The 20839-nt window shown below is 48.5% G+C and overlaps 6 protein-coding genes across 6 annotated transcripts; 3 read left to right on the forward strand and 3 right to left on the reverse strand.

Annotated features, from left to right (window-relative positions):
- Positions 1–705: 705 nt before the first annotated feature.
- Positions 706–2083, forward strand: DFJ58DRAFT_212036 (ubiquitin-related domain-containing protein). Its single transcript, XM_041379266.1, has 5 exons — positions 706–961; positions 1016–1128; positions 1191–1523; positions 1584–1862; positions 1919–2083. Exons 1-5 carry the CDS (start codon positions 858–860, stop codon positions 1942–1944), a joined length of 855 nt encoding a protein of 284 aa, XP_041236322.1. The 5' UTR covers positions 706–857; the 3' UTR covers positions 1945–2083.
- Positions 2084–2372: 289 nt separating this feature from the next.
- Positions 2373–3401, reverse strand: DFJ58DRAFT_821258 (uncharacterized protein). The gene is made up of 4 exons (XM_041392015.1): positions 3315–3401; positions 2840–3259; positions 2534–2786; positions 2373–2486 (listed from the first exon to the last, which is right to left on the reverse strand). Exons 2-4 carry the CDS (start codon positions 3104–3106, stop codon positions 2455–2457), a joined length of 552 nt encoding a protein of 183 aa, XP_041236323.1. The 5' UTR covers positions 3107–3259; positions 3315–3401; the 3' UTR covers positions 2373–2454.
- Positions 3402–3839: 438 nt separating this feature from the next.
- Positions 3840–8384, forward strand: DFJ58DRAFT_212067 (P-loop containing nucleoside triphosphate hydrolase protein). Its single transcript, XM_041379267.1, has 21 exons — positions 3840–4489; positions 4546–4617; positions 4672–4850; positions 4902–4977; positions 5030–5070; positions 5123–5148; positions 5210–5290; positions 5351–5508; positions 5566–5587; positions 5641–5740; positions 5806–5932; positions 5980–6128; positions 6197–6332; positions 6389–6564; positions 6616–6877; positions 6934–7077; positions 7146–7232; positions 7289–7380; positions 7438–7533; positions 7591–7741; positions 7800–8384. The coding sequence occupies exons 1-21, from the start codon at positions 4001–4003 to the stop codon at positions 8328–8330; spliced, it is 3195 nt and encodes a 1064-aa protein (XP_041236324.1). The 5' UTR covers positions 3840–4000; the 3' UTR covers positions 8331–8384.
- Positions 8385–12608: 4224 nt separating this feature from the next.
- DFJ58DRAFT_612204 (uncharacterized protein) lies at positions 12609–13004 on the reverse strand (the record flags this gene model as incomplete). Its single annotated transcript, XM_041380908.1, has 1 exon — positions 12609–13004. A coding segment is annotated over one exon (396 nt), but the record flags the coding sequence as incomplete, so codon positions are not given.
- A 3870-nt stretch (positions 13005–16874) lies between these two features.
- DFJ58DRAFT_670530 (uncharacterized protein) lies at positions 16875–17072 on the forward strand (the record flags this gene model as incomplete). Its single annotated transcript, XM_041382873.1, has 1 exon — positions 16875–17072. A coding segment is annotated over one exon (198 nt), but the record flags the coding sequence as incomplete, so codon positions are not given.
- A 1161-nt stretch (positions 17073–18233) lies between these two features.
- DFJ58DRAFT_719331 (uncharacterized protein) lies at positions 18234–20790 on the reverse strand (the record flags this gene model as incomplete). Its single annotated transcript, XM_041384605.1, is given in 13 exon segments — positions 18234–18622; positions 18675–18786; positions 18843–19063; positions 19113–19373; positions 19531–19563; positions 19593–19670; positions 19697–19754; positions 19812–19856; positions 19891–19914; positions 19935–19987; positions 20281–20367; positions 20387–20607; positions 20777–20790. The coding sequence occupies 13 exon segments, from the start codon at positions 20788–20790 to the stop codon at positions 18234–18236; spliced, it is 1596 nt and encodes a 531-aa protein (XP_041236327.1).
- Between the last annotated feature and the right edge of the window lie 49 nt (positions 20791–20839).

The following is a 20839-nucleotide window of genomic DNA, read 5'->3' on the forward strand; positions in this document are numbered from 1 at the left end:
TGCCTTTCGCAATATCAAGCTGGTCCAGGTCTCCGAATCAGTTCAAGTTAAGCTCTGTCAATTCGAACGGGATATCTCACAGGCTCGATATCGAGTTCTTTTAAGACTGCCCATAGGTGAGAAGGGTGCACCGGCGAGAATTGATCCAAGCGATCTATGTCGACAGAAACTCCGCACAGGGCAACGAGCATCATGTGCATTGGTGTGACTGATATCAAGAGCCGGGTAAGAAGACCGCCCCAAGGTGAACCTTGACTAACCTTCATTCTGGTGCAATTTGACGGCGATATCAGTAGATTTTTGCAGCATATCGCGGGCTTGTTTCGTGAAGATATCACGATCATCTTCGTTTTGCGACATGATCACAACCAAGGAAAGATATCGAACATTCTTCAAGTGATACATCCTTATGTAGGCACACGGCCTATTCCAATCTCAGACATGATAGAATGGGTGAGTTTAAACTTGACATGCCCCTTCTCGGCGGATCGAGCACCGGCATCGACGGGCTGTGGCCATGCTGAAAGTGTGCGCTACAATGACGCCCATTGACTCCATCAGGATTTCGATCTTGTCCGATAAGACCCTAGGGCTCAGGGCATGCACGCAATAGTGGATATTGAACATTGAACTTCCATTCCTGCATCAGCCTTCCTGGAATTCTTCGACGTGAGGGTACCATGAGGTCTTGAACTTTATGGAACTTGCATTTGAATTTTTGTCACGCAGTGGTGCTTTGCGACCCCTAGAAAGGCAAACACGCAATTGGACTTTTGGTAACTCGCTTTTCGGTATTTTGTCTACATTCAACGGGTCTGCTGTGCACCAGAAGTGGTTTCCTGTGATTTTCTCATCTAATGCAGCTTTTCGTGAACAACCCTTTTGGCACCACCTTCACCGTCGAGTTGTCCCCGCAGGACACAGTCGATTCTCTCAAGAGCAGGGTTCTGGGGACCATCAGGCAAGTCTTCGTTGATAATCTCCCTCCCTGTCTCATTGTTCCATGGATATGAAGCTCGTCGGATTTCAATACTGCAGATCTGCGGTTGACCTTTGCTGGCCACAATTTGGCTGATCGTGCAACGCTTGCGAGCGCAAATGTCTCCAGCGGGTGCACGCTGAGTTTTGGTACGCTCAGGATCAGATCCGAATAATATTATTGTTTAACAATATCATTACTCATGTTCCAGACTTTCGCCTGAGGGGCGGAATGCTTCCACAGCCATGTCCGTTGTACACCCCTCAGGAATTGGACGACAGAGCTACTCCTCATCACATGGAAAAGGGTGTAATCAATATGACGCCTCCAGGCCAGATCATGATCTCAATCCGAATGATACCTGACCAAAAATTGGATATCCTCGCGCTACCTGACAGCTCTGTTTTGTCCCTCAAACATCAAATCTCAGAGAGTATTAAAGTGGATGCTGAACATCAGCGTCTGCTGTTTGCTGGGAAAGTGCTCCAAGACGACAAAACCCTCGAGAATTATGGTGTTGTAAACGAGAACGTAATCCAGCTGGGTACGCTTCTCTTCCTGTCTCTAGTCCTGTTGACCTCATGATCAATTGCAATGACTGTAGCTATCCCGCCCACCCTTAAGGTTGCTGCAAAGACGAAACCTCAAAGGCTAAGACGAGGACATGAACCGGAAGTGCAGATATTTGTCAAGAATCTAAATGGAAAGACGATGACCCTGATGATCTCGCCGACGGACACAGTAGAAAATCTGATGAAGAAGGTCCAAGAGAGAACGAATATTCCACCTTCTGAACAGCGCATCCTATTCGGTGGGAAGCAACTCGAGCCCAGTAGGATTTTAGCGGACTACAATATCTCGAAGGAGAGTACGTTGCATCTTGGTGAGTAAATGGTTTTGCCAAGAATTTTTTTGTCTTCGTTGACCCAGGCTGTCCAGTACTTCGTTTGCGAGGAGGATTATGAGGTGAAAGATTGACGAGCAGCATTACGTCTTGGTTTCCATTTGATCCCCGAAGTATGATACGCCACATAGATGCCAATGTTTAGTGTATGATTATGGCCATGCAGACACTCAGGTATTTAATGCACATGTAACAAGGCAAACTTGAACGGGCCAGAAAATCATGTATCAAACATTGCGGTCCTTGTGCTGCTGAAGAAAGGCTTCTGCAACTTGATCACGCGACATCGCGAATTTTTTTCCCCCTGATATTCAATTTACTGCCCGCTGGGCCATAATGAAGTTATGGTGATGAGATGCGAACCGAGATCGTCGTCTTGATTGTATACGTATATGCGTTTAGCAATGTGGCGTTGTAGTTTTTGCTTGGAGACATTGTTCAAGGGACTGTCAGCAGCGGTCGAGAGCACTCATTCACACTGACAGCACAGGACATCCAAAAGTGACATACAAGATTTAACGATATCAGAGCCTAGAACCACTCTAACATACATATAACCACCTCCCCCTCTTTACAAAAGGAGTCTATGAAGACTTGAACGTGCTGTCAAGAAGTTTAGACGATGGCCGGAATTAAGGTTTTTGCCTTACCGTTAGGGTTGGTGCTTCCACGTTGCAACGTTTCCCGAGTTGGGCGCAAAGGGCGAAGATGGCGCAAAGAGCTTTGGCGTGAGGCTGATAGCAGAGATAGCAACACGGGCGAGTCAGGTGAATGACTGTTGTAGTTGGTCAGGAAGGGTGACTCTGATGGTTTGCCCATTAATTTCTCCACAGGAGATATGACATTTGCGCGGCATGAAGGACATGTGGAATTTCCAAAAAGCCAATTGCCAATACAGTCTGTCTGCAGGAAACGAACTTTCAGAATTTGTTCTCCATGGAATCCGGCTGACTTACATGGAACACGTGAGAACAAGGAAGCTGTATAAGAGGGCCAGACTCGAGTTCAGCAACGGCCCGGGTATGTGAACTTTTGCTCGGAGGAGGGTCAAAATCCACCAAACAAATGTTGCATTGTGCATTGTGAGCCTCGAGGTAAACATTCTGCACAGGTGACTCGCCCAACCGTTTAGGGAAAGATGTCAAGTCATAGTGTCCAACGTCAGGTATGGGGACGTATCGAACGATGGGGAAACAGGCTATTAGCTGGGAACGTGATGACATCTAATATTTGAATGAGGTGTCAATCTCACGCACGTCAGTGACTTTATACACAAAGGAAGACAGCCCGAGTTGTTGCTTGTAACAGAGTACAGCTTTAGACTGCGCGCGCCGGCACGTCGACCCAATGCTGGAGTACTTCTACGTGTATGTAGCCTATAAGCCGCAATGAATGAATTTTGAAATATTGGTCAATATTAGTATTACGTACATGATACACGAGTAGATACTTGGGTTAACCGGTCTGAGCAACCCCGGTACCCTGGTCTTCCAGCTGTGTTCGAAGATCTGAGTCAACTTGAAGGATTCAAATTTCAAATTTGGGCCTCAGGTCTCAGGGTTCTGTGTATCCATATATGGAAAGAGTTCAAGTTGCACGAGGCAGGAGCTGAAGTGCTCAAGGCATGTCCACAGCCTCCGGTACACCTTATTTGCTGTACCGTACTAGGCGCCGGCCTGGTTGCAACTCATGTTGCGGTCAGTTTGGAACTTGGAACTTCCTTACCCGATTATCATGATGATGATATGATCTTCCTTCTGCCGGCCACTCAGGCTGGCAGAACTTCATCCTGATCATGCTGCTCAGAGTCAATTGGTACCGTAATACATACTGCGCGCAGGAACGGGTAAGTTACGGCATGTTCTTAGTAGATCGATCACATTTTTCAATCTTAATTTCGCAGCTTCGCTAGCCCCACGCAAGTCACAAAGGGCCGATTGGTTGATATCCGAGCCCTAGCTCGAGAAGTTAATATCGCACTACGGTAACAGCCACAGACCGCTGCTGCCCTGCATAACATTAGCCTGAGAATGTCGATTTTGCATCAATTTCTGAAACAAACCAGTGTTGTGTTTCACTGCACCCATTACAAACCACAGCTTCCTAGTGCTTGCTAAATGTCAACGACAGACACTACTTTGCGCGATGGCTCCAACGAATCAATATCACAATCTCCAACTGCTGCCAGTACCAGTTTCAGATTCGACAGTGAATTGGATAATCTGTGGACCAACTGTGAATGGCTAGCTGGTGGGACCTACCTGAACACTCAGGTTGGCCGTCTTCCCGAACGCAGTTCGACACTCGTGAAGCCTCTCCATCTTGCTCTCGGGCTTCTTTTCAATGGACTCTATGATGATTCGGACCCAAGATTGTACGCTGTCGACCCTGAGTTGCCCAGGTCTCTTCAATTACCTCTGTTCTGGACCGCCATTTCCCAGGCATCGGGGATCCCTGATAATATTGCCTTGCACCTTCGCGAGGTGACATTCAAGCCACATGGCGAGCGTCTCCTACAGCAATGTATTGGCCAGGCGCTATGGCAAGAGTTGAAGAAAGATAAAGACTTACACAAAGAAGACAAAAGAGCTTCTTCTGATCCAGAAGTGAGTCGGGACCACTAAATATCATGTTTTTCTGTGTAGTTAATGACGTCAAATAGAATATTCTGAGTCGAGCCACCATAGACACCGAAACCATTTTAAAGCGGGCCAAAATGATATGCGATGAATATGTTAGGCCTTGACTTTGGGTGGATAATCGCGGAACTGACAACTTCGTACATTAGAGTAGCGAGTTTATCGCTCTGCACCACATTCTCCTGGCGCTCCTTGAGCACGAAGAACTCTTTGACATTCTCAAGAAATGGCAGAGCCTACGGACCGAAAAGCTTCCTGATATTGTTCGCCATCTTAGACCCATGACCATTCGCAACCACAACACTCAATTGTTTCCCATCTTGAACCAGTAAGTTCGTTTGTTCTGGCCTTTTTTTGTTTGCTTTCATTCCATTCACAGATGGGCAATCGATCTCACGCAGCTTGTCAAAGATAAGAAGGAGCGAGGAAAAGTGATCGACCCGTTAATCGGCAGAGTGTGTTGCTCATAAGATTGATGTTTCTTTACACTGACTATCGTCCTTGTAGTGCAACGAATTGCGTCGCCTTATAGCTATTCTGTCAAGACGGTGAGTTAGAATTCGCGAAATTTATCTCGTGCGCTGATTGCATCCGCTGCAGCAAGAAGAATAGCGCTGTTCTTCTCGGTATGTCCAGTTGTTCAAAGTCGGTGAGTGGTGCTGATCTAGTTCTGAATTCTGGAATTAGGCGATCCAGGTATTGGAAAAACTGCCATTGCTGAAGGCCTAGCACATAGACTTGTCGAAGGAATCTTGAAAGTTGGTACTGGTGCGTTCAGCTATCTAACGGCTGGTTTTGGCAGTTGATCGACTATGGAATTTGGAACAGGGGATCATAACATCGATCAGCCTGGCGTCATTGAAGGCCTGGATCGGAGGAGTGCCAGACGCACCATGCAAGTCCCAGAGTCTGTCGTTGCCCGGGTGTTTAATCTAGACCTTGCGTCATTACTTGCAAGCACAGCATGCAAGTCAGCGTATGAACAGGTTAGGGACAATTTTACCTTTTCGTTTCTAGTCACTAAAGGCGCACATTGACCAAAGATAGTCAAGATGATCCTGGATGGTACGACTACATTACCCACTTTAACGTGTGCTTATGCCTCTCTTTTATTGCAGAGATTGCACAGCATGAGGAAAGGGGTATCAGGGCCATCATTTTCATAGACAATCTGAGCCAGATCGCTATAGGAGGGTACCGCAGCGATGGGACTGGTTTGTGAGTATCATAAAATTTTACAGTCACTTTATTTTTATAAGCTGATTACTCGACGCTTTCTGTAGGGACGCCGCCACCATTATGAAGCCGTTCTTAATGAAGGGTAAACTACGTTGTGTTGGGTGTTCAACTATCGAAGATTTCCGAACGTATATAGAAAAGGATGGCGCATTGGCTCGTCAATTTTCGCCTGTACGTAGATTGTGCATCGAACTATTCCCCGTGCTGACCTGCCGAAGATTTACGTCTGCGAATCCGCTCCAGATGAAACGGTGGAAATACTGCGCGGATTAAAGGCCCCCCTACAGCGTTTTCACAAGATTGCCATCTTGGATGATGCCCTTGTAGCAGCAACCACGATCGCCACTCAGTTCTTCGCACATAAAAGGTGAGTCATTTCTTACGTCTTCGTCGTTTCACGCCTGAATTATTTAATTCTGGTGGTCGCAACTTAAGACTACCAGACTCGGCTATAGATCTGATCGACGAGACATGCGCTCAGGCCACCCTTGCACGCAGTGCCAACTCAGAAACAGTGTGGAAACTACAAAGGAGCAGAGTTGTGTTGGAAATGGACATATGCTCCTTGAAGGTGTGTCACATTTTGTATGCTTACCCGTGGCGCTCATCGTTGAACCTCTGATGCAGCGAGAGGTTGACGAGGAAAGCGATCGAAGGGTGCTTGAAGCTCAAGCTAAACTATACAATCTTGATCGAAAGATTGAAGCATCAAGCTCTTCGAGACGAATTTACCGAATTATACGTCGCAAACTGAAAGAAGTTGAAAAGAAGATCAGGACAGAAGATGATCGATTTACACTTGGGTGGGCATAATTTGAAGTTTGGCACGACAGCTTAGACTCAACCGTTTGAAGTTCATTTAACGATGAAGACGAAAGACAAGAGGCCATAGACAGAGTCCAGGACCTTCGAATCAATCATGACAATCTTCAACACCAACTAGAGCAGGCCGATTCCGGGACATTCACTTTGAATTTGGATGAATTCGAAAAGAACAGCGACCCAGTCACGGACAAGATGGTCGCAAAGACCGCCATGTATTATACCTTTATTCCTGCAGCTGAAACTCTCAACCCATCGGAGATCCTGAAAGTTGCAGACAGGCTAAGCACAGTGGTAAGAACCGCCTTGTTTGCTATCACAGTGACAGTATTCACACCATTTGGAATAAGGTGGTTGGCCAGCCGGAGGCTGTTGAAGCCGTCGCGAACACGGTGCAATACATGTGGGCGGGATTCAAAAATCCACGAAGGCCTATCGCATCGTTCCTTTTTGGTGGTCCATCAGGATCCGGGAAAACGCTGCTCGTGAAGGGAGTGAGTCTCGCTGATCATTCGCTGCTGCTTACTTGATAAATCTACTTATGTGTTCGCCCTCTGTACAGCTTTCCGAGATTGCACTTCAACAATCTGGCAAGTTGCTACGCATCAATGCCAACGACTACGCCGAACCGCACAGTCTCACGCGTTTGGTGAGCAGTGTGAAATCAGCTAGCGTCCTGTAACCCCTTTAAATCATTTTTGTCAGATCGGAACACCCGCATGCACGGGGTTCGACCATGGTGGTCAGCTGACTGAATGTGTCAGACGAAAGCCTTTCTCTGTCGTGCACATCAAAGAGTAAGCGTAATTTACCTGGTCATTCACGGTCTTCGTTGAACCCACTTTCCTGCCTAGTATCGAACGAGGCTGTGTGGAATTCAGGCTGCTCATACAGACCATTCTCGATGAGGGAACGATCAAAGATGGTGATCGGAATGTTGTTGATTTTACGTAAGAAACACATGTGTCATCTATCTCCTCCGGTCAGCTGAAGCACTCGCACTCCAGCAATTGCATCATTATCATTTCGACGAGCCTTGGTCAAGTGAACATGGGGCGCGCTATATCGGAAGAGACGGAGCGCAAGCACTTCATGAACGAGATTAAAACCTATTTCCCTGGTGAATTCCTGTCGCGCCTTGATAAAATAGTGGTGTTTGTGCGTCTATCATGTTCCTAATGACGGGCATAAATGTCTTATAGTTTTTTTTATCCAGCGACGTATGTCTGGAGCCACTCTGATCACAATGATCCATGCTCGCCTTGAAGAGCTGAGAAAGCAATTATCCCTCATCGACCTCCAGCTGTCAGTCCATGACGCGGTGGAGAATCGTCTGCAGTTCCAGGCGCCATCAAACCGTGTAGGCTGCGCGCGATGGTTAGATCGGTTGATTCGATCGGAGATCCTGGAACCACTCACAAAGCTCCTCCTCAAGAACGATGTGCCTGAAAACAAGACTGTTGTCTTGAACATCGATGAAGACACACGCAAAATAACAGTCCGGCTTGTTGAGGGGGGACCTACTATACCAGTCACGGAGCCAATGCCAGAGTCGCCCGTATCATCGTCGCCTTCTACTTCTTACTACAGTTTCGACACAGACGACGAGCATTGGGAGGGTGAATCCACAGATTCGCACAGCGTAGATGAAGAAGAGGATGGACACTTTCGCCAGAGCTGGGCACCACTTTCCCTGCGACCAGCGGGTCCTCCGGCCCTTAGCCCACTACCACAAAGGTTATTCTGAGCAGTGTCGTGACGGCTGATACGAATATCATGAACTTGATGTAGATGCATGACTGTCTCTATAATGTATTAAATATCACGCGAAACAGAATCAGTATGAAATGGTGTTTCACCATGTTCGCGTGGTACCCTCAGCTCTGGATCGGTCTACATAGATGTGGCTCTGTGGCAATGGCATGTGTGTTCGCAAACACGCGTTCAGCAGTAAATATGACAGCGATCGGGACTAGAGAGCAAAATAATTGTTAAAGTATTAAGCTTTAAGGCGCACAGAAAACGGGACAAGAGGGAACAGGTTTACAACCCTGAAGTAGAATAATGTTTGTGGGATGCCAATCAGCCGCAGTGCCCGGAGATTGGATTAAAAAGTATCCACACGACCAGAGAGCGAAGGGGTGCATGACCACCCTTGGCACCACTTCAAAGACGTTCCCACGGCCTTTCAGACCCGGTTTCTATGTCATGGGAAACTAGGCTGAAAGACCATTGTCCCCAAGAGGGTCTCCACCAGGTGCTACAATAGGCTCCCGCCCTTGAGAGGGTTTTTGACTCAAGTTCGCGCAGAGGCTCTCGAGGTAAGTATAGTCTATACCCTTTGTCCTCTGCTCGCTGGTATTTTTATAGATTTGCACCCTTCTTCCATCGCACAGCGCTGTCCGCTGCCCTTGCTCACTGCTCAGGTTCGCGCGGAGGTTCTCATAGTAAGTGTAGTCTATACCCTTTGTCCTTTGCTCACTGCCATGTATACTAGATCTGCACCCTTCGTCAGTGCTCAGGTTTGCGTTGGATCTATGAGCTTGTTTGTCTACAGGCTGGAGCTTGGATTTACATTGGCACATTCTTCTGACTTACATTGGTGCCTTCTTGATCTACATACTTCTGGGATTTTCAGACTGACGTGGCACATTCTCTTGATCTACAGCCTCGGAGCTTCAGGGAGGTTTTTGTAAATGGTCTTCTTGGCCTTAAATAGTTTCATTTCACTATCCGTACCCTCTGCTTCACGAGCCTCGGCTTTGAATTGATGTTCCAATTGTCCTCATACCCGGTGCTTCGCGAGCCTCAAGTGCATCTCGTTCAACAATTCGGACGAGTCGACCTTCTTTATTTAAGATTTGTTCTAAATGTTCATATGTCGCGAACCTTAAATGCATCTTATTTAGCGGAGCTTCGTGAACATCCAAAGCGTTTCATTCAACTGGAGACATATGATTTATCGCAATATGAAAGTACGTATGTAAACTATCATCGAAGGAAGTCACGTACTACCGATCAAAGCAAGGATGGGTGAGATATAAACATACAGAACATCAAGAACACACGATCAAAGGAGGAACGAGTGAGATGGGGACATACGGAAACATCAAGAACATATATGCACACAAGAGCGCTCGATACAATGAAGCATTCCAAGAAGCAAGAGATGACGTCTAGTTACCTTCAGACTGGGGTGGTGATGATGAGTATGCAACTAGACCAGGTAAAGGGCTCATCCTCTGACTAGAGCGGCGGGGTGTTTGTAGTACGTTCTCGGCCTGATGCGCCATGGGCCTGTAGTGAGGCTGCCAACGTTCGTCCATGTTATATGCTACCCTGCCATCACGGTGAGCCACAAGTCCTTGTTGGGGAGCAGGCACACGAGTGTCGTAAGTCGGAGCAGGTGCACGAGCACCATAATTCTCCATGTGCTGTTGCTTGTCGTAACCTGGAGCGGGTGCACGAGCACCATAATTCTCCATGTGCTGCTGCTGCTCAGAAGGTGCACGAGTAGGCCGCACATCCATAAATTTCTGGATATTGTTGCTGTTGAGAAGGTACCAGTGCACGAGTATCGTAATCTTCCAGACGTTGCTGATGAGCAGGCACACAAGTACTATCATAAGCTTCTGCATGTGGAACGTTAGCATGGTGGGGTGCAAGGTGCGGATACATGTCGTTGCGAGGAGTGTACTGGGTGTGGGCTGTAACCGGCGGTGTCGCCGCCACCTGGGCCTTGGTTCATGCATTGGTAGTCAATCTGATTACAGCACAGATCAGCCTGAGGATAGTTCCGACCTTGCGGCACGTCAAGATGTTGCCCGTATGAAGGCGGTGGAAGAGCTCTGCCATGACCATAATTATATGGTGTGGTTTCGGGGGCAGGGCTTCACTGGTTGTGCGAAGATGGAATCAGTGACTGTGGACGTTGTTGATATTGAGGCGATGGAGATGAAGGGGCAGACGATGGGGCAGGCGAGGGGGCAGGCGAGGGGGCAGGCGAGGGGGCAGGCGAGGGGGCAGGCAGTAAATGGTCGTGTGGCTCTGCTGCTCCCATTGGTCTTGCTGCTCTTGACAAGCTGCGCGCATGAAGCCTCCCACCTTTGACAAACTGCTACTTCTGCTCCCGATGGTTCCGCTGCTCCTGATGGTCTCGTTACTCCTGCTGCTCCCGGTGGTCCCGATGCTCGCGTCACTCCTGACGGTCCCGCCGCTCTCGTTGTTCCCGATGGTTCTGCTGCTCCTGCTGCTCTAGATGATTCGTGCGTATGAAGCATTCCACCTTCATAGAAAGCAACTTGTTTGGCTGCTGCAGTTGAACCACGCACAATCTTCTTTGGCTTCGGCTTTGAATGTGCTGGACCATCTCGGAGTCGCAAAGGTATACCAACTATGAGAAGATGTTATCGATGGTAAGCGTCGTATAAAGGTGACAGAAATGAAGCTTGCATACCTTCCTTGACTTCGTCTGGCTTCTGTTCCTCTTCAGATTCAGAGGTGAGCTCGCGATAACGTGCCCTTACCCTCTCCTTCTGCAATGCAGTATCTTTTGCCTTGCCCTTGGGCTGCGGCTCGATCACCTCAATCTCACTGGACAGAACACGACGCTTAAGTCTGCGAGTGCCACCAGTCGTCTTTGCTTTGCGTTTGCGTGACTGCACTCTATCCTCGTAGTCAGACTCGACTTGTGGGGCGTCGTCATATGCTGAGTCGTCTTCCTCCGATCCAGACGATGCTTTCACTGATTCATCGAGAGTGATTACATTGGAAGGTGTGGGCGTTGCCTGTGATTTTGGAGGTTTAACTACCTTCGAAGGGCGTGCAGGAGGTATCTCGACTGAAACGATGAGATTTTTTTGACGAACAATGGTGGAAGTGGGAGAATCGTCGTCAACAACTATGGAAGAAGCGATGGGCGCAGCCTGCCTGCTGTTTGGCTTCCTGACTTTGGTAGTTGCTGCACTTGGCCGGAGACGAGACGGTCCTTCACGATCGATAATGCCATTGGCAAGCAACCACTGGCCACGTAAGTGAGCGGAGTGTGGTGGAGGAGCCTCCCCAATGATGACTGGTCGGCTCTTGTCTTTGTCCTCTGAACCTAATAAGAAATTAGCGTAGGTTAAGAATATATCCATGAATACGTACCTGAGGGCCCACATTTGATCACCAATGTTCCTGATTTCAAGGCTTCTGCGAGGATTATCTGTTCTCGTTTGTCAAGGTCGTTGATCCCCTTACTCCTCGCACTGGTGCTGCGTGTCTCTCCTGGCATAAGGATGTCCTCCGGATAGCCTTCAATGACAAATCCTTGATGATCAAGGTCACTGCAGAGCTTCTTCCACGGGAAATTGCCTGAGCGGACAGTGAGTTTCCCACCCACTTCCTCTTGAGAATGATGAGCAAGCGGTAAGCAACATACCAAGAGAAATAGATACTTACTGAGTAATGCAATGATGCCACCCTTGATAAGTTGAAGAAGGTCGACCTGAAGTTGCCAGTCATCGACATCGAGCACCTCTGGAGCATCCGGGTCATCTTTCACGGCCTCCGGAGCATCTGTTGACACTTTCAATGATTTTCGCTTGCGTGGCGGCTCATCTTCTTTTGCGCTTGGCGCGCCTTCAAGATGCATGTCCTTGGCAACCGCAAGAGATGCAAGGTTGCTAAAATTCAAGTAAGAATTCACAAAGCGGTCTACAAAGAAACCATTGACTTACTATACATGAGCTTTTAAATGTCCAATCATCGCGTCTTTGTCAGCTCGGCAGCGTGTTTGCCAAAACTAAAAGTGTTGAGTAAGGACTTTGATGTATACGAACGGAAGAATGACTTACTTTTTCTGCACCCGGCGTTTCGTGTATATACCCAAGTGACGCGTCCTGATTGACCACCTTTCCGCATATGATAAAGACTGCTTCGAAGCCATGTTTGGCAGCAGCGGCGTCCACCTAAAAGTAAGGTTAGCACATTATTTTGATGTATGAAGTGTTGGACGCACCGTGGTCACGACTTTTCTCCAAATCTTACTGAATTCCTGCGTTCGCTGTGAAACTGTCTGAGGTCCAACTGACCTCACCTCTACCTGCTCAAATGTCTCGAGGATTTCTTTCCATGAGTCCGGAAAAGCCGCTCGGAACACCTTGTAGCATTCGGCTCGAATTGCTGGCGTAATCTGAGCAGCATCAGCTACCTCAATATTGCCAAGTCTTTGCAATTCCTGCTCTCGGTTCACTTTCAAGTAATGGCCGTACATGTTCCAATGATTGAATCCAGAATGAATGCGTCCATGAGCCTTGTGATACGCATGAGAGACTTGCTGCAAAGGTAAGCCGGTTTTTGCGGCAAGGTCGTTGAATATGTCGTCGATAGCTTTGAAATTCTCCTCCAATAGTGCATTCACCTCATCTGTCCTACGGCCAACCAGCGCACCAGCCGAAGATTCTCCTGCATCGTCATTACTTAGGAGAGCATCTTCTCCGGAAAGCTGAGTACCGAAGGAAGGCTGGTGTGGAGTCTTGGCAGGCGTGGGAGGGATGATTCATGTCTCTGGCAAATCCGTGCGACCGTCATACATATTGCGTAGACTGAAGTCCCCGCCCACAGGATCCCATGGAACATCAAGCGAGGAGAAGTCGAATGTAGCATCGGCAGTGAATGGATGATGTGTACTGTCGAACAGTAGTGGAAGTCCTTGCACTGAAGTCATCCATGGGAGGAAGACCTAGCACTCCGAGAGCATCAGTACTCGGTCCAGCGTTGAGTGGGGCAGCGTGGAGATCCTGCCCGCTGTTCAACCCCACAGGTGTGCGTGTTTCCTGCATGGTAGCAAGGGGAGGTTGTGGAAGGATAATGTCATGCTGAGGTTGCTGAGGAATGAAGGGAGGGGGAGGTTCACAGTGGGCCTGGTTGCGGATGGATGGTGTTAAGGTGAGGTTGCTGAGGAACGAGAGGAGGGGGAGGAAGTTCACGTGGGCCTGAAGGATGTCGCTGAGGTTCGCGTGATAATTCACGCGACACAGCTCGGCGTGGCAAATCACCATACAAGCCCTGCCTACCTTGCGCAAAGTTGCTTTGGAGCTCTTGCTGCAAGACGGGAGCAAGCCATTGTCCTGTCTCAGGCTGGACAGTGTTCAACGTCGGATTTTGATTTGAAGTATTGACTTCGCCACTCTCGTCCAGATGTTCAGTGAGCAGTTTAGCCCTCCTACCCTGCGCATTTTTGACAAGGCCAGAATCGCGGGCTGTTGGTTTAACGCGCGAGCGCAGTCGACTTGGAGTCTGGACGGCAGGAGGAGATACATAGCGACCACTGCCAAATTGCTCGGACTCAGGGTCAAGGGCCTCTGGACTAGAGCGTGACATTGCCAGGTTTCCTGTGCAGCAATGAAGATGAGGTAGAAGCGCTAAACGATGATGAGTACACTGATAGAGGTGTTATCAGCTGACGGATACCAACCTAGTGCACAAACCTACCAGGAAAATGACCTGTGAGACGACAAGGAGGGCAGGAGGCAGGAAATGCTCATGATGCCCCAGGCTTTCATAGTGCCTGAGCGCTCAACAAACATTGGGATTCACATAGTAAATTTGCGACAAAACATATGTACTGCAAAAGAAGAGAAGTTAAAAATCAAAACACCAGTTGCAGTCAAGACAACGACCTACAGCGGGACGAGAGAGGAACAAGAGGGTATAAAAGAAGTCAAAAGTCAAAATGCTGTTGCACCCGAGGCACTGGAGCATCTGAGGGCGCAGGAGGTTAGACAGACGGGAGGGGAGGAATGACAAAACTCGTTGAGAGTCGGGGACAGCCCGTGAGAGGCTTCGGAGGGTTGAAATGATGTTCAGGGATTATTACTTCATCCGACGTCGATTATCGATGGATTCATGGAAGCACAACACATCTTATCAATGTGTTGTCAATGTTCGTTCTTCCGCACTCCTCCCTCTTAAGCTCACCGTACATTGCTTACTCATGGATTTCACCCAGCTCGACTCTATACTCCGACGCGTGTCATCGCGCTACAAGGTGGACGAGCAGGTGGTGTTGGATAAGTGGATGGAGAAGCGAGAGGTCAGGGATCCTGAGGGATGGAGGGAGCTTGAGGGCATTCCTTGCATCGCTGGTGGTTTCACAGCGCTTCTCAGGTGAGTCACGGTTAAATCAAGATGAAGGACAACTAAATATTATACAGGGACTTTGGATGGACGAGGGGGAACCATCCTGTGGAAGACTCTGCCTAAGGTTCTAGCCCATCGTGGGTACATACTCGAAAACTACCCCGAGGGCATTCTCATGCCCGGCGAGAGACTCCAACAATCACGAGGAGCAAGGGCATACATGACCTCACCGCCCTTGAGCGCTTCCAGCTTGCGGATGCCCTCAAGAACAACACCCTCACCATCAAATCTATTCCAACACTGGACGCACGCCAAAGTCTCGCGAAATCACGTGCCCCTGTCATCGTTGGAGAAGCGCCCACTGCACATTCACCACACACTCACAGCCGACGAATGTTTGCCAATGGCCGGATAGATAGGCGTGGGTTGACCCGTCTGGGCAATACTTCTACTTCACCTAATCCGCGCAGACTCCGAGTCTTCGTAGAACTCCCACCTGCGCCTCCCTCCTGGAAGTTGAAGGCGACTCAACAGTCCCCCCATTGGACCCAGTCGCAGCCAGCTCATCCCACAGATCACCGTTATGAGCGCCGCCGAGGAGGAAGAACGAGAAGTTGATGTCGCCGTTATGACCGAGGACGAAGAACAAGAAGTTGATGAACTTGTCAGTATCGCAGCCTGCAGTTGTGAACTGTGAGCCTCTCGAGCTTCTCCCTCATCTCACCAAATTAATCTGACCTACAGGAGCCTCCGTTTCGCGAGCCTCATTTGCACACGCTCGCGCACAATTCAAACAAGACTATAGAATACCTACGCAGCAACTAGTTATACAAGTCTGGGGTCGCCCAGGGTTCCACCATTTCAATAGATCCTTGATCAATAGCATTTCTGAAAATTTCTTCCCCACTTGCGATGGAATCAACGCGAAAGTGAACAGCGCCAGGGACGCCCAGAACACAGTTAAGTGCATTTTCCCTATGTCAAAAATAAAATAAAACAAGCGCCTCAAATAAATTTGTGCTTACCAGCCTGCCACTAAACCGATGAAAGCCCCACGTGTCACACAGAAGACTTCTTGACTGGGGTTTGACTTGTACTGGAGTATTGTGACATTTTAATAAGCATACATTTTTAAAGCGACTCACCTGGAATATTGTAGAAAACGGCCTTGTAGACATGGAGGACAGACTCGTCTGCCAACGATCTCGCAGCATTGTCGTATCGAGGATGGTTCTTATTGATGACGGTGAGCTCTGGCTTTTCTGTGGAGAGCGCGCTATTGACAAAGATGACTACAGGCGAAGTGAAAACATGCTCGATGACGAACGGTATGGTCGTCGACATGGTCTGCTGGGGGAAAAAATCGTGAGAATCAGTAGAGCATGCTCAATGGTTGAAAAGGCTCATGGGAGGTAGGGACCTACTATCGCATTCGACTTGCCCAAAAGGATGGCATCGCGATCCACCTAAATCCGACGACAATATTGAAGAGAAGTCAGAAGTTAAAACACCGTTACAGTCAATATGACAACCTACTGAGGGATGGGAGAGGGACGAGGGGGACGACAGGACTATGTGAGGTTCACGTTGCACCCGAGGCACTGCGGCGGCACGTTGAGATGACTATTCTGCACGGCCAAATCTGATCAGCCAATCAGCGTATGGATAACAATGTTCATACATAAAAAACATGTCCCCATACCTCCAATGTACCCAAAAAAACATCTAGTGCACATATTAAGATGCTCCATGACATGCCGGTTCTAATGGTATTGATGCATTTTTAATTCAAATGGTATCTGGTCAAATAAACCAACTCTCAAACGTTGCCCACTCATTCGTTTCAATTGCTTTAGACTTCTTTAGACTCTTACCTCTTTACCTATGGGGCGGAGAGCAAAACACCTCACTCTCACTGATAAAACCGCTGCAACACGTCAACACACAGCAAAGTATAGTCGATCCGATAGGTCCAGAGAACTCTTGCTTTCCGTATTTCTTATCTAAGTACTAACACTGTGCGTACAGAGGTAAAAACACTCGTCGACTTTGGAATTCGCGCACATATGCCAAAGCCCACAGTCGAAAGGGTTCGACAAAGTCCCTTACTCATGCTTCCAAATCACCCACTCTTGATTCCAATGTTGAGCTGTCATCCCTTCCATCCTATTTAATCAACCTCGCAAGAGCAGATCTTCCAGACACCTACCTATTTCAACAAGCATCACAAAGCGCTGACAACCTTGACGAATCAGATCTTGCGCAATGGGATATTGATCCACCATACCACACTCCTCGACCTTTGGACACCCCAGCAGAAGCTCGCTGGACAGAAAACCTTGTCCAGGTGATCCATGGTCGATGATTTCGAATGGAGAAGGAGGAAGTCTATGAGCGTGCTAAGAGGCACAGTTCAGGGGGAGCGCTGGATCTTTGTGCCGAGTTGAAGGAAGGTCTTGATGTACTCCTGAGGCAGTGGGCAATGTTGGACGAGTATGTTGATGGTATGGAAGATTGCGAGAGACACTACGTGATGGCTCAGTGCCTCCTACAGTGGCGTGCTCGAAGAATCTATCGTTATCACAACGAAGTGCACGCGATGATGACGGGATCGAATCCATATGCATTGGACAGTAGTATTATCTAGTTAGAATACAGGAATTTGAAGCACAAGTGTTCTGAGATAATATCGAAACATGTGCATGTCTCCCTCTCCAAGAGCCGTGCAGTGGTACCCATGCAGTGTCGCCGCAATCATGGCAAGCACCCAGACACCGCAGTCAAAGCTGTTTGTCTGGAGTGCATCAGTCTATGACATATAAGATGAGGCCGTGTTTCGCACCATCAAGGTTGTGACTATACTTACCACTAGAGGACGTGCGAGCCATCCATCGATGTCGATGTTGACATTAAAAATACGATCATGTTGTTGAGCGATACTCAGAAGACGAGCGATTAATTTCATGATGTCCTGGATGAATTTAGTCATGCAAAAATCTATTAGAGGAAGCTCACGAACCTTGGTGTCACTTTTCCATGGCTTCCGCTCAGCGAAGCTGTCGAAGAGATGGAGTTCCTTGCTTCGAAGGTGAATGATGCATAGAACCCAGTGGCCGACATCTGAAGGCCTATGGATGGGAAGAATCCACACCTCTTTCGTCCAGTAAGATGTCCATGACATATTGCGCCATAGAACATCATCAGGGGCATTGTATCGGATGCGCGGGAGGTCGTGGGTTGAAAGGATGGCATACTGTTCAGCCATTGGAGATAATTGCACCGCCTCTAAGTAAAGAAGAACTGCACACCCATTAATGCAGCTGTCGTTGAGTAGTGCAGTCCGAGAAGCAAGAAGTGCGATATCCTTTGGCTCAAATACTTGACGAGGACATCCAAAGCGAGGTGCAGATACTCGTTCTTTGACGGTGCCTGGAATAATGATCCCCGCTTCTGGAAGAGGTGTTCGGTCGAATGTGATGTCCTAGAAGACTCGTAAGCATAAACTATAGTGTGAACAGTAGAAAAATCATGCTACTTCAGGGATTCGCCAACAAAGTTCGGCTCCGGGATCATTCACGACGATGTCGATATCATCATCCTCACAACCAGGGACTCCGGCAGTCAGAATGTCCACAAGGGCAGCATCTTCAGGTTGCAAAGCTGTGTGATCGGCGTCAGAAAATGTTTCTGATCCAGGCTCTTCGTCTTCGGTAGGTACAACATAAGAGACAGCATACGTATTGATCCAATGAAGCGGACGCTCCTCTGAGACGCCTGAGAGCTTCCGGGCCAAAGATACAGCATCAGTTGCGCGAGATGCAAATCGTGCCGCAGATGCAAGTGAGGTCGTCCAACGAGTCTGGATGTACTGAAGGTGCTCCTGTTGCTGGCGAAGTGGGACAAGGAATTTTTCATCTGCAAATGCACTGTGAGATCAGACAAGAACAAGGGAAGGTATGATACTTACAACCTGGTGTCAAAAGGGCGAGTTCTAGTGCTGAGAGCTCGTCGCCGAACCATCTGCAGAGATTGTCCGCCTCCAGACCAAGACGTTGCTGCTCTTCAACACATCTATCTCTCTTCAACATTGCACGAATGCCATCGCGAACGTCTTGATCATCCAACCAGCGGGGACCTTTCCAGTGGAAGGTGTGATCCATATATCTTCCATCAAACTCTGATCGTTGCGTAGGTCGGCTAGTCTTGTCGGGAGAGGTGTGGGAAGAGGAATCCCGCAATGCGGATCATAAAGGGCTTCCAGACGCTCACAATAGGCGTTGAATTTACGGAGAGCAGCCATTAATGCTGGCTGGCGTTTTGCGATCGCTTTTCGAGTCTGTTGGTGGAGTTTTGTACCTAATACGCAACATCAGGTCAAGTTGTTCAAATTCATATTTCACCTTACCGAGTGCTTGCTGTGACCCTCCTACTGCACGATCAAGCTTATCCCACTCGAAGAAGCTGCCAATGGCACGCTTGCGAATGTTCATCTTGAGATCGCATGCTAATAGCAGTGTTCGAACAAACTCGAGGTTCAAGCCGTCTAGTTCCGGGAACCTGTCCTGAACGTTGAGCGAAGCATATAATACTTCCACTTTGTGCATTAGACGCTCATGCACTCGTTCAAGACTTTCAATTGCATCACGGGTGTCCTCCGACATCTCACCTTTCGCAATTGTGTCCCTCGTTGTCTGTAGAGCTTTGTCCGAAGCATCAAGGTCCTGCTTGCAGAGCAAGGACGGTGTCCAGCTCTTTCTTGAGACGAGCCTGGAGCATCTATGCCAGAACATCAGGAGGGCCACGATGATCGCGAGGAACTTTACATACGAGCGCAGGATTGAAAGCTGTGACTCCTTCTGCATTGCCCATTCTTTTCGCAAATCACTCACGGCAACTTCACACTCCTCGAGAAGCTTCCGTGCAGCTGTACCTTGATCCTCCACACCACAGCCTGAGTCGTCGCCTAATCCAGTCCCCGAGATCAGGCACGCATCTCAAGACCAATTGCTCCAGCGTGCCGATCGATTAACCACAGACGACGTTGTCTCTGTTGTGTGAATGTGAGCAGAATTCGAAACAACACACGAGAACTACCGAAGATGACCGCTGTATGCCGAATCAGTCGAACGAATCTTGACCAAAGTCTCTCCTGTCCCCTCACCATCGGACAAGCCCAGACCAACAATCATTCGCGGATTGTAAACGAGCTGACAAGCCCATTCATGACCAGTAGGCTGTGCATTGCAGTAGTTGCAAACCGTAAGCGTTGTATGATAGAGTCTGGCAAGATGTCATACTATTGACAATTAATGTCAGTTCAATGCGACAGGCGAACGAATTAAGACTGACCTGATTTAACGAGCGTGATAGGACACACCCCACATCATAGAGAGTGACGACAGTAGCACTCCGAGGTAGCAATGAAAAGAGATGGTTGATCAATGCAACCGAGTATTTTTGTTGCTCACCAGGACTGTCGATATTAGCAAAAAATAAGGGTATGTCATGGCGGCAGATCAGCGCCATGAGTCCCATATCGTCAAAACTATCCATAGCTGCCTTTTGCTTCTTGCCATCTGCTGCTTCGTAGGAATTCTCACACAGATCGATCGCCTCATTTGGCACATGCGATACGTGCAGCTTAGGCAGCGGACTTGCGACTTCGAGTGATGTGATGACCGATAGCGTCGACCTGCACCTTTGGAAGGAAATAAGAAGGGTCGTAAAAATGTGGTGAATCTCCCGCTGAACGCCGGTGTCGATGGTAAAATTTTCCGTCAGTAGCAACATGGATATCACCCCCTTTATTCAAGTCTCGGCCAAATTGAACACCCCCAAAACAAGCTGGACAGCGTTGTATGAGGATGGGAGCGCAGCGCTCCCGCAGTCCCTTCTCTTCTCTGGCTCCAGGTGATTGCGGATGCGCAGGAGTCGCTCACGAAGCTTCTACACGATCACGACACGTTTGTAAGGCCGCTTCTAACTGGTGCTCGACCTCTATCTGTAGGACGTCGAACCACTGAATAGCATAACCTAGACTCCGGCGGAAAGGTTCTTGAATAATTTCACCCTGGTTCATTCATGTGAGTAGCTGAACAAGTATCCAAAGTCAACAAACACGTACCTTTGCAT

This window comes from Suillus subalutaceus (genome assembly GCF_016647625.1).
Source record: "Suillus subalutaceus strain FC151 chromosome Unknown DFJ58scaffold_228, whole genome shotgun sequence".
In the NCBI taxonomy this organism is placed as follows: Eukaryota; Fungi; Basidiomycota; class Agaricomycetes; order Boletales; family Suillaceae; genus Suillus; species Suillus subalutaceus.